Source organism: Sceloporus occidentalis, unplaced genomic scaffold (genome assembly GCF_023333645.1).
Source record: "Sceloporus occidentalis isolate IW3139 unplaced genomic scaffold, rSceOcc1.0.p SCAF_1, whole genome shotgun sequence".
Classification (NCBI taxonomy): Eukaryota; Metazoa; Chordata; class Lepidosauria; order Squamata; family Phrynosomatidae; genus Sceloporus; species Sceloporus occidentalis.
Genome location: NW_028316981.1, coordinates 36,112,285 through 36,124,719, shown reverse-complemented (window position 1 = coordinate 36,124,719; position 12,435 = coordinate 36,112,285). Strand labels below are relative to the sequence as shown.

General features: G+C 38.2%; 1 protein-coding gene across 1 annotated transcript in view; it reads left to right on the top strand.

Annotated features, from left to right (window-relative positions):
* EOGT (EGF domain specific O-linked N-acetylglucosamine transferase) overlaps positions 1–10,590 on the top strand; it is a 32,609-nt gene extending 22,019 nt beyond the window's left edge. The window contains exons 9-16 of the mRNA XM_089519291.1: positions 1,136–1,228; positions 3,142–3,213; positions 3,399–3,485; positions 4,860–4,928; positions 5,068–5,129; positions 6,056–6,175; positions 9,199–9,301; positions 10,037–10,590. Of these exons, the coding sequence (XP_089375417.1) occupies positions 1,136–1,228; positions 3,142–3,213; positions 3,399–3,485; positions 4,860–4,928; positions 5,068–5,129; positions 6,056–6,175; positions 9,199–9,301; positions 10,037–10,183 (753 nt within the window). The 3' untranslated portion in view covers positions 10,184–10,590. The remainder of the gene's footprint in view (positions 1–1,135; positions 1,229–3,141; positions 3,214–3,398; positions 3,486–4,859; positions 4,929–5,067; positions 5,130–6,055; positions 6,176–9,198; positions 9,302–10,036) is intronic.
* Positions 10,591–12,435: the final 1,845 nt, after the last annotated feature.

Genomic DNA, 12,435 nt, shown 5'->3' with positions numbered 1-12,435 from the left:
TAAAAAGCATGAGAACTAAAGTCTACGCTATACCAGCCTTTCTAAATAATCAGCCACTAAAAGAGGCATACAGCATATACAAAGCTATTTAAAAAACAAGATATAGGGAGACAGTTTTGAAGCCTTCATAAGTTCTTCAAGATGCATTACACGGGAGGCTGAAACTTATGTTTCACAGTATCTTCTCTCCTAGAACCAATGTGGTGTAGTGATTTGAGTGTTGGACAGTGGCTGCAACCACACTGCAGAAATAATCCATTTTGACATCACTTTAATTGCCATGGCTCAATAGTGTGGAATTCTGGGGATTGTAGTTTGTTCTGGTACCACAGCTCTCTGATAGAGAAGGCCAAATGTCTCACAAAATGACAGTTCCCAGAATTCCATAGCTTTGGGCCATGGCAGTTAAAGTGGTGTCAGTCTGCTTTATTTCTGCAGTGCGTACGCAGCCTATGGTTGAGACAGTAGGGTTCAAATCCCTGTTCAGCCATGGAAATCACTGGGTGCCCTTGGGCAAGTCACACTCTTGCAGTCTCAGAGGAAGGCAAAGACAAAACCCCTGTGATCAAACATTACAAAGAAAACTTCATGATAGAGTCACATTAGAGTCATCATAAGTAAGAAATGACTTGAAGGCAATCAGCAATGATAACAACCTGCTCTCATCCTGTTGTGATCCCCATTTAATTGGCTACGTGGAAATGGAAGAAGCCCTCAGGTAAACTTGTTTTTTCTTAGGGACTAGTTCTATTAATTCAGATTAGGAATATGCAGGTATATGTTGTGTTAAAGTACCCACACTCTGCTAGAGCCTACCTCTAAATCAGGTTACCAAATGTATTTGCATGCTAGTTATTAAAGGAAACATATAATTTGGTTTTTACTGAGCTTAGTGGGCACACCTCTGGATATATGGATGGGGAATCTTTTCAGATATTTTGGACTGAAAATCCCAGTTCCTTACCACTGGCCATCCAAAAGATCTGATGGAAATTAAGTTCTATAACCCATTCCTTTTAGGTAAATTTAGGATTTGTGCTTTCAGAAAGTTATAGGGAAGAATGAGCAATATGAAATTAATTCTGAGTTGTTTCCTACTGACACTTTATTGATGCTTACATTTCTTTTTGCCCAGAGTGCCTATGGATACGGAGACTTGTTCAGTGAAACATGGAAAGCATTTACGGATTATGAAATAATACATTTGAAATCATACGATTCAAAAAGAGTATGTAATACTTTTTAAAAAAAGCTAATTGCATATAGTATTTTAAGCAGTACCAAACATCAGTGTTTCAGGTTCAGTGTTTGGATACAACACATCACATATCTGGCATTTTTCCATTCAGCTGTTGTTCACACTAGCAACATCACATTTAAATTAATGTTCCAGTTTAATTTATTTTTGAAATGAAAGTTGCCATGTTTGGACTCCTTCCTGCTTCATAAATCATGATATAATCATTCCCCCAGTTAGCCAACCAGCATCCCCTAGTTCAGACATAATAGGGAACTTTTGTTCAAGTCAGGGATGATATTTTGAAGCTGGCACAAGAAAAGAGATATGAATAGGAAATGCAGAAGTTTTGCGCTAGCTCCCAGTATCATAAACTATGGCATGAAAATTGGAGGAAGGAATATCAACAGTTTAATGACACCATACTACAGGTGGGGAGTCCCTTATCTGGAAAGCTTGGGGATAGACGTATTTTGGGTTTTGGAATATTTGCATATACAAAATGAGATATTATGGAGATGGGACCCAAATTTCGATATGAAATCCATTTATGTTTCATATACACCTTATATACATATCCTAAAGAAAAATGTATAAAATATTTTTAGCAATTTTGTACATAAAACACAGTCTGTGTACACTCAACTATCAGAAAGCAAACATCTCACTATCTTGGTCACCCATGTGGACAGTTTTGGATTTTGGAGTATTTCTAATTTTGGAATTCTGGATAAGAATACTCCAAATTCCAAAACTGTCCACATGTAGAAAATTTAAATTTCTGATAAGACCGAGGCTACATATGCACAGCCCATTTCTTTAGGTATACACAGAAGACATCTTACATCTTGCATATATATTTATGGACTCCTGCAGGATTAAGAAATAGATTCGTTGCTCAGAACAGATAAGCATCAAGAAACTCTGGGTATTTTTGCTTTACAGCATTATTTTCAATTGCATACCTTTTCTCATCTGAGGAAGTAGACTCACGTCTATGAAAGCTCATGCTACCAACTTCTGTCTTCTAGTTAGTCTCAATGGTGCAGCAAGATCCCTTTGCATACTAATTTTCCAGACTAACACGGCTATGTCTTTGTATTTTTTCTAAGAAAATACTAATGAACTACAAAAATATTTTTGATTCAGGTAACAGCATATCTTTTTGTAACAGCCCAGTTAATATGAAATATAATTATCTTCCTAATTTGTTCTAATAGGTTTCAAATGTGGTCATATGATCAAACCTGTGTGTACCTATATATGCTGTTAAGCATGAGAATTGTTACCACCATGAAAAGGTGCCCTTGTTAGTCACATTTCTGTTGTGATTGGGGTGAAGCAGACAGCTGGGAAAGAGCAGTCTCTGATCGCTCCTGCTGTGATCAGGCTGGGACTGCATTGATCGCACAGCCTGCTCCCAAAGCAGGCCGCTGCCACAGGTCCCAAGCTATGCTGGCCAGGAGTCAATTTAAAGTGGCTCCTTTTTGCAGAAGCCTCAGACTCCTATTGGTGGTGACAGAGTGGCTTCCAGCTGCTTTAGGGGCATGTGTGATCTAAACACCACACATCCAAAGCAGCCAGAATCTGCTTCTTTTGGCCCACGTGTTTCAGACCATTGCCTTTAATCTTTTTTCTTTTATTATATAGCTTATCATGTTTTGCTCTTCTAAGAATCCCTGCCCCCACTTAATAAAGTTTCCTCTTTTTCCATTCTTCTGTCTTTGTATCAGATACTGTTTTTGTGTCAGTCGGTTTGTTCAATACTTAACACAGGGCGGGCTGAGATTGGAGTGCTCTGATCTGGTTTCTGTTGCAATATTAATAGGTCCTGTTTTATATTCACCTCTCTTAATTATACATTAGGATTTCCACTGTAACTTGTCAATTATCTTCCTTTCCAGGTATGCTTCAAAGAAGCAGTTTTTACCTTACTGCCTCGCATGAGGTATGGCTTATTTTATAACACACCATTGGTGAGTAAATCTGGTGGGGATTTTCCCCACTTCTCTTTAAAACAATCCTGAATAAGATTTGCTAATTTCGTGATGAAATGTGTTAGGTGGAAAGGTTTGATGTATAAAAACTATGTGTTTTGATACTGCAACAAAAATCGAGCATATTTTCACTTTGTATTCCTATATGCCTGCTCTGATTTCAGATCTCCGGCTGTCATGGTACTGGATTATTTAGAGCCTTTTCCCAGCATGTGTTACACAGATTAAATGTCACACAAGAAGGACCCAAGGTATTAGTGCTGCAATATGTCATTTTGTAACAATCACAGTTGATACCCAACGGAAGCTGAGTTTGCATGTGTTGCCTCTCTGGCATCACTTGCTTCAAATTTTGCCTCTTTTATAACCTGAGTATTAGCAATTCTCTTTTTTGGTGTTCGCAATCCAGTTTTTATTGTAGTTTAAGTGTTCCTGTTTCCAGTGAGCATTTCATGATGACAAATAAACCACAGTGTCCGAGTCAAGCTCCCTTGCAGCAATGAATGGAATATTAAGAATACAGTATTGAAAAATATGGCTATTGCCCATGTCTGTACTACAATGTGTATGACGCATAGTCGTAAATGGCTGCAAGATTTCTCATAGTATTAGGTTCTTCCACTTCAGAAGGTGTCACTCTCAGTTCTAAAACGCTTTCTACAGTTTCATGATTTGCTTTGGTGTTATCAGGAAATCTTCCATTACTAATCAGCCAGGGAAAGTCTGGCTTGTCTACAGTGATCCGTTAAATCCTTGACTGATCTGGGATGTGAGATTTACTTCCTGTCCATTATCCTAATCACAAGAAATTGGTGGTTCTCAATTAATTGTCAATTTTGGTACATGTGTAGTATTACTCTGTTTACCCTTTAGTGGGAAATCAGTGTAGAAGCTTTTGGGTTCCTTAAAATATTTGTTGTAGAATATATTGCATTTTTATGACAAGAATTTATGATTTCAAGCTCGATGCAACCATTTACTGCAGATTTCCTGCTGTTTTTGTCATGAAGTTAAACCATATTTTTGGATTGTTGTGGACTTTTTGGTTTGTTTGTTTTATAATTTGCTGCTGAAGGTTAAATTGGTATGGAAATACTAACCATGTTAGGTGGGCAAATCTCTCCCTCCCCCCCTCCAACCCCCATTTTATCCTTCATCTACATATAAAGTCCACTGTGGGTATATCTGTGTAATATCTATTTTTTCACAGATTCAGCAGTAGTTTATGATGGGTACCTAGTCCATTTGGTAAAGAGTTTGCAACCCTTTTCTGTTTTTAGCACTGTGAAGTTCTGAGTGGGTTGGTGATGATTTTGAGGGTGGTTAGACAAGGAATATGAAAAATCCTTTAAATGGCTTTGTTGTTTGTTGTAAGCACTGTCTTTTGGGAAAGTGTGTGGACAGAATGCATATTATAAACATCTGTCTTAAGACTGCTCTTAAGGAGTGTGTGGCTCTCCTGTGTGTTGTACAAATGAGGTGATTAAAAAGAAAAGACATTTTAATCACCCTGCTAATTGTTTCCATTAAGGCCACTCATTTTTTCATTGTCAGTCAGCTGGTCTTTCTCCTCCTCATTTTGATGCAAACAGATTTATTTTGCTACCTTTCTTCTTCCTCAATAGGATGGAAAAATCAGGGTTACAATACTTGCCCGAAGCACAGAGTACCGGAAGATATTAAACCAAAATGAGGTTGGATAATTTTCTTTTAAGTAAAAGTCTTCTCTATAACATGGGCACATAGCCAGCTATCAGAATAAAGAGAATTGGGGGAAATGTGAAAAGAGAAATAGCAATACTATACTAAAATGTTTTTCCCTCCTTTTCCTAGCTTGCCAGTGCTTTGAAAACGCTGTCACTGTTTGACGTCCAAATAGTGAATTATAAGTACAAGTAAGTATATTAGCAAGGAATAGCAGGCAGGCATGTTCTTCATAAGGAGGATTTCATCTGTCTATTGCTGTGTTCCTGTTTGCTTGTGTCTTACCTACTTGAGCTCTCTGTGCTCTATTGATTCAGAGATTTCTCTAGCCCTCAGGAGTAGGTTTTCAGAGACATAGTAGATCAGGGTGTTGGGGGAAATCAGCAAAGATCAATGCTCTGTCTTTCACAAGTTGAAATGCTTTCTGTCACTGTTGTTGCATACTACTGTACCCAATTATTCTGATACAACTCCTGTTGGAATCATGGAAACTTATAAAACAGCAGTCCCAAGCACACTTAGACTGCATCTACACTGCAGAAGTAATGCAGCTTGATGCCTTTTAATTGCTGTGGCTCATTGCTATGGAATTATGGGATTTGTAGTTCTGGGAGGTATTTAGCCTTCTCTGTCAGAGAGCTCTGGTGCCACAACAAACTACAAATACCAGGACTGCATAAGATGGAGCTATGACTGTTAAAGTGTTATCATTTATTATGCAGTGTGGCAACAGCCTTTCTTGGAAACAAGTCCCCAGCAAATACAGTATGCATATGATTGTATTGCAGCCACTTAAAATACAAATCTGAAAATACTAGGCAGCAGCTTTACATTATTAATGATAAGGGTAATAATGGAGTTGATTTTAAATAACATTCTAAATTTCAGAAAACTGAAAAATTGAAATACTTAGTGGTCCATTTCCAAGTTACCCTATTAATTCTCCAACTTCATAGCTGCAAGAATATACTTTATTTTAATGTGTAGCTAATTTTTTTCCACTCCATCATTATTGGATACCTTCATCATGCCCTTAAGCTATTAGTGAATGATGATGTACTGGGTATTTTGCCTCACACATACATGCCAGATATTGATTCTTCTATTTTTTCTTTAGGGAGGTTGAATTTAAGGAGCAGCTAAAGCTTACACACAATTCTGATATATTCATTGGAATGCATGGAGCAGGACTCACCCATCTCCTGTTTCTGCCAGACTGGGCTGTCATCTTTGAACTGTAAGCCACTATGTAATACTTATATTTATGTTTAATATTTTTCATGCATTTACATGAAGATAGGGTGCCAATTTCTGCTCCAATGAAGGTTTCTAATCTGTCATTTTAGTAGATGGCATGGCTCTTTCAATGATGGTAGCTCTCAGACCAACAATGCTCTGGTTGAAGAAAAGTCCCTCATTAGCAGCAACAATAGCATTTACATTTCTGTTCCAGTTCTCAGTGAACTCAGCACCCTCTAAGCAGTTTACAAACTGTAAGCTAATTGCCCCCAACAAGCTGGGTACTCATTTTACCAACCTACGAAAAGATGGAAGGCTGACTCAACCTTGGAGCCTTTGGTGTGTTCTTTAGCTTTGTTTGGATATTTCTTCGTAGCAAAGCAGCCTCAAGGCTAAATACATTCTTTTACCTCTGACTGGTTTTCTGGTAAAACCTGGAGGAAGGGACCTGACTTGTTGTTCAAAAGCAAGATAGGTTGAGATCAAGTGATGACCATACTGGCTGAGAGGGGTTCCAGGAGACATAATCCACTAAAATCATGTGTCCAAGTTCTAATACAAAAGCACATGTTTTGTATTAAATATATTTTGTATAGACAGGTAGATGGATGAATGGATGGATAGATAAATAGATACAGTGGGCCCTTGGTATCTGCTGGTGTTTCATTCCAGGAACCTCCACCCTGGAATACCAAAACCCATGGATGCTCATGTCCCATTGTATATGATTGGGTTATTGAAGTGGTGTCCCTTATATAAAATGGCAAAATTTGCCTTTGGTAATTTATTTATTTATTAAAAATATTTTCAAGCCATGGATGCTTGAATCTGTAAATATGAAGGGCCAACAATAGATGATGATAGATAGATAGATAGATAGATAGATAGATAGATAGATAGATAGATAGAAGCCAAGAAATGTTTACTGTACTGTATTTCTTTGGCTCATCTGTTAATTTCTGTCTTGCCATATGATCCTATAAATGTTGTTTTATTGGGTTCCTTCAAGTCATTTCTCACTTATGGAAACCCTAAGACAGACCTATTATGGGGCGTTCTGGGGCTGAGAGTATTTGACTTGCCCTAGGTCACCCAGTGGTTTTGCCTGGCTGACTAGGTAATTGAACCTTGCTCTCCAGAGTTGTAGTCTAATGTTTAAATCAGTACAGTACGCCACACTACATGAAGGCATGGCAAGGTTTTTCTCTAAAATTACTGTTGTGCATTAATCTTTAAAACCATAGTGGCTGAGCTAGCTTTTCTTGCCTCCATTCCTCTTTCTGGCCTCTTTTGTGATACAGTTGTACAATCTATTTTGAAGGTTTCTTTTTATACACTTTTAAAATAACCTGAAATATGTTTCTTTCTGCTGTGCAGAACTATAGATAGGCTGTTTTCATCTTACTAAGAAAGGACAAATGCATGGTTACTTTTTTGTTTGAAATAATTATTTGTAGCACAGAAAGGAAATCTAAGAGCTGGTATCATTCCCCTCTTCTTCCAAGGATCAAAGAATATCTAAACAGATGTAACAAAGCTTATTACCAATGTGAATTGTTTCTTCTGTGCATATCCTCAGATCTAATTGATGGTCAGAACCAGCACATTTATCTCCTTGTAGCTTCATACACAAAAGATCTGATACCTAAAAGCATTCTTAGTTTGAATAAGTATAAAGGGGGTGCAATATTCAACCTAGGCTCTCCAGATGCTGACTGCAAAGAGATTAAATGTGGTTTTTGAGGGCCTTGTCCCATCAAATGATGCTGTTGCTGCTAATAATAATAGTGGCATTTATCATATCATTTTTGAAACAACCCAAATGCTACACCAAGTCTCACTAGACTAGTAATGGTGTGAGTAAGGCTGCAGTTCTGTGCACATTTACTTGCAGTGTAAGTGCAGTGAAGTCTGTGGGACTTTTGAGGTGTAAGTGAGAAAGATGTGAACAATGAAATCTTCAGATTTACTTCGGGGTCTATATACAAGCCATTCACTTACCCCCAGTATTCCTTTCTTTTCCCATCCTGTAATGTGAAATAATAATGCTGTTTGTAGCCTACCTTGCAGGGTTATTGCTTACTGTGGTAATTTATGTGTGGAACTATGAAGAGTCTGAAATGTGATGTAAATGCAAGCATTGCTTCTGTTGATGCTAATTATTAACTGCCTGCCTTCATCCTATCTATTTCTGGGGTCAAATACAGTGGGCCCTTTATATCTGCTGGGGTTTGGTTCAGTGTTCCACCTCCATGGATACCAAAATCCATGTATGCTCAAGTACCATTAAATACAATGACACAGAAATGGTGCCCCTTCTATAAAATGACAAATGCAAGGTTTGCGTTTTGGAATTTTTTAATATATATATTTAATAGTTTCAAACTGTAAGTGGTTGAATCCATGGATAAGGAATCCATGGATATGGAGGATTGACTGTACATCACAATTCTCTGTTCCTCTCTTCCACCATTTCTAACTGTGAGATACAGTGTTCCATTGTGATATACACTCTATACTTTTGATGACTGTTATATTTAGGAATGTGTTCTGTGTTCAAAATATGGCTCAAAGATCCAAACAGGTTGGGTGTCTGTGGGGGATAATGAGGGGAGCTGGGCATTTTTTGCTTTAAAAAGTCTTTTTAGTGGAGTGAAAATAATTACCCCACTTGTAGAGGTTTCACTGGCAGTGAAAGCTCAGGATGTAGAGATTTTTACTCTAATTTATTGGCCTATAAGTGATAACTTTTCACCTTCAGGTCTGAGTCAAAGGGGACAGAACAGAGAGAACTCTGCTTGGTCATCTTAAGTGTTCAACAGCATACCTTTTGGATAAAACTTTGTTTTCTAGGTGCAGAGAATTCTAAAAGTAAAGAACTATGGACAGTTTGGTTCCTTGCCTTTCCTTCCATCAGATTCTTCTCCCCCCACCACATTTTTCATTTCCCACAGCAGAAGACATGCACTAAAAATACAATTCTTTCACCAATGAATCCCCATCTTATCTGCATCTGTCTAGGTACAACTGTGAAGATGAACGCTGCTATTTGGATCTAGCAAGGCTGAGAGGTGTCCATTACATCACCTGGCAAGAGAAGGATAAAGTGTTCCCCCAGGATGAGGTATAGAATCATAGAATCGTAGAGTTGGAAGAGACCACTAGGGCCATCCAGTCCAACCCCCTGCCATGCAGGAAATCCAAATCAAAGCATCCCTGACAGATGGCCATCCAGCCTCTGTTTAAAGACCTCCAAGGAAGGAGACTCTATCACCTTCCGAGGAAGTGCATTCCACTGTCGAACAGCCCTTACTGTCAGGAAGTTCCTCCTAATGTTCAGGTGGAATCTCTTTTCCTGTAGCTTGCATCCATTGTTCCGGGTTCTGTTCTCTGGAGCAGCAGAAAACAAGCTTGCTCCCTCCTCAATATGACATCCTTTCAAATATTTAAACAGGGCTATCATATCACCTCTTAACCTTCTTTTCTCCAGGCTAAACAGGTAGTGGATGGGGTGGAAAAGACTCACCCTATTTTGTTTTGTTTAAAATATTTTACCCTTCTCAGTTCTTCTATGTGAAATATGATTCTGCTGCTACAGACCAAATTAAATTCTCTGCTCTGATTAAGAAGTCATTTATATTAAAAGCTGGGGGAGGAAGAGAAGTAAAATTAATTGGCCATTAGTTCAGACTGTCAATAGCATTGCTGTTAGGTGTTTTCTTACTGACGTTGTTGCTTTTGGGTAGATCAATAAATCAGTGATTATGAATTAAAATAATTACTCAATTTGCTGCTTGTTTCCTAGCAAAAGAGCTAACTTATTTGCTTCCTTATAACCATTTTATCTCTCTTTCTTCAGGGTCATCATCCAACACTTGGAAAGCACCCGAAGTTTACAAATTACTCCTTCAGTGTGGAAGAATTTGTCCACCTTGTACTCTTGGCAGCTGATCATGTTTCACAACATTCCAAGTGGCCTTTTAGGAGAAAACATGATGAATTCTAAGTCAGCTATCTGTTTTTACACTGTTTTAAAATGTTGCCTATTTTGATGTACAATCATTAGTTTTTAGCATTTTTTCCTGGAGTGAGAAGGGTAAAAGGTGAAAGGAAACAAGAGTTACATGTTATATCTCACTCCAGGCTTTTTTCCTTGCATTTCAATTTTCTAACATGTCAATTCCCTTTTGTAAGTTTACTTGAGGAATTTGCATTATGCAAGACCTATTTATTAAGATGACTAATGTTTGCACTCTTTTTTTTCACCCTATTTATTTTGTGCTTGCTGCCTGCAATGCAGGAAAGGGTGCTCTGAAATTGCAGAGTTAAAGATAAGCACACCACTGATCATTGCCCACCCTTCTGCTTCCACTCATAAACTTTACAAGCTTCATCACTTTGTCATTCCCCCCCCCCCCCCCCCCCGTACATGTAAGTCACTCCACAGCCTTGCAGTAGATGATGGAAAAAGGATCCAGCTAAATTTGTAGAAGTTTTCAGGGTGAATATTGTAAACTTCCTTAGGAAATAGGCCAAAGAACCTATTTTGATAAACACAATGGGCTCAGTCAAGGTGGGAATCATGTCCCCCTCTTCCCAGATTCTGTTGGACTGCAATTCCTAGCACTCCCAGCCAGAAAAGTCAATGGAGAAAAATGCTGGGAGCTGAAGTCCAACAACATAGAATCATAGAGTTGGAAGAGATCCCAAGGGCCATCCTGTCCAACACCCAGCCATGCAGGAAGACATAATCAAAACACTCTCCATTGATGGCCAACCAGCCTCTGTTTAAAAACCTCCTAAGAAGGAGACCCTACCACTCTCTGAGGGAGTGTATTCCACTGTTGAACAGCCCTTACCATCAGGAAATTCCTCCTAATGTTTATGTGGAATCTCTTCCTGTAGCTTGAATCCATTACATCTGTAAGGTCGCACAATTCTCAACCCTGGGTTACATTTAATGTTAGAACTACCTAGAGTTAAAATGGAAAGGACAGGTTAGTCACAACTAATAAGTCTCATTCATTTCAGCACCAATTTAAGTAACATGCTTAATTCAAACAATGTGTAAACAGCTCACTTTTATTCTGAAAAAGAAAACAACATCCAAAACAGAAAACAATTTTGAAAGCAACCGAGCACACGTTTACCGGTCTGGAGGTCTGTTTATAAATAGCACCTATATTTTAAACTGCCTGCAAAAGTAAAAACAAACTGCAGTGCAGAGATTAGTATTACTGTGCAAGCCACTTTAAAAACCAAACCAATCCTTGCATACAGTTTCTAGAACTTGCGTCTTATATCAAACATTTAACATGAAGCTTTCAGATAATAAACTTTCTGAATCTCCTTGGACTACAATGCTAGTGTAAAAAAGTTGCATTTTTCAGAGGTTGTGTAAGTGCAATTCCTAGTGCAGCCAACTGTTCCACACATAGCCCTCCTGCAGTGCTTTTTGCACAATCACTTATGCAAGTGTGGCATCCATTATAACTTTACTAGTGTATATTTATGTTACACTAAAAGTGTCTAAGACCTAGGTTTATGTCTTTGCACTATAGTGTATGCTGGAATAAATAATTTCATACATATATGTCACACTCCAAATTTTGTTTCTTTCAAAGTCTGTGTGACTTCAGATCTCTTTGAAAGCTTATGCCCTGAGAGTTTATCCACAGTTGTGGTATAAGTGGTGTCCTGTCACTGGCATGAATTGAACAGTTGTTCTTGCTAAACCACCTCCAGCTATGCTGTCAATAAAACCATCAGGTCCCACATTTGTCCCTCTCTGCCACACTTTACATTTCTGCCCATTTTTCTCTTGTTCTCTTAGCTATGGACATAAAGTCAATAGAACTTCATTTAATTACAGCTAGCCTAAATCTTAATGATTTTAGTGGCTCTAAGCATGACTAAATCTGGATCTAACCTATGGACAGTACCAGGTCAGTGTTGCTACTGACTTGCATATTTTATTGACATGTTTTGCCTTCCATTTGACAGCACTCTAGTATCTCTTTCCAGGCAATCACTTTGGAACCTGAGAGAGAAGGTTTGTTGTAAGGACAACTTCATTTCAGAGCTGTCTTTTCTTTGTATATTACATCTTGGGGGCCAGGTATCCACTCCTGTCAGTTGAACTAGCTGTCCATGACACTTATATAACAGTTGCCCATTGTCCATTGTAGAAATACTGTAGCATATAAAATAATGTAAACTAATATATACCACCCTCAATACACCTAATCTTGTCTGAGT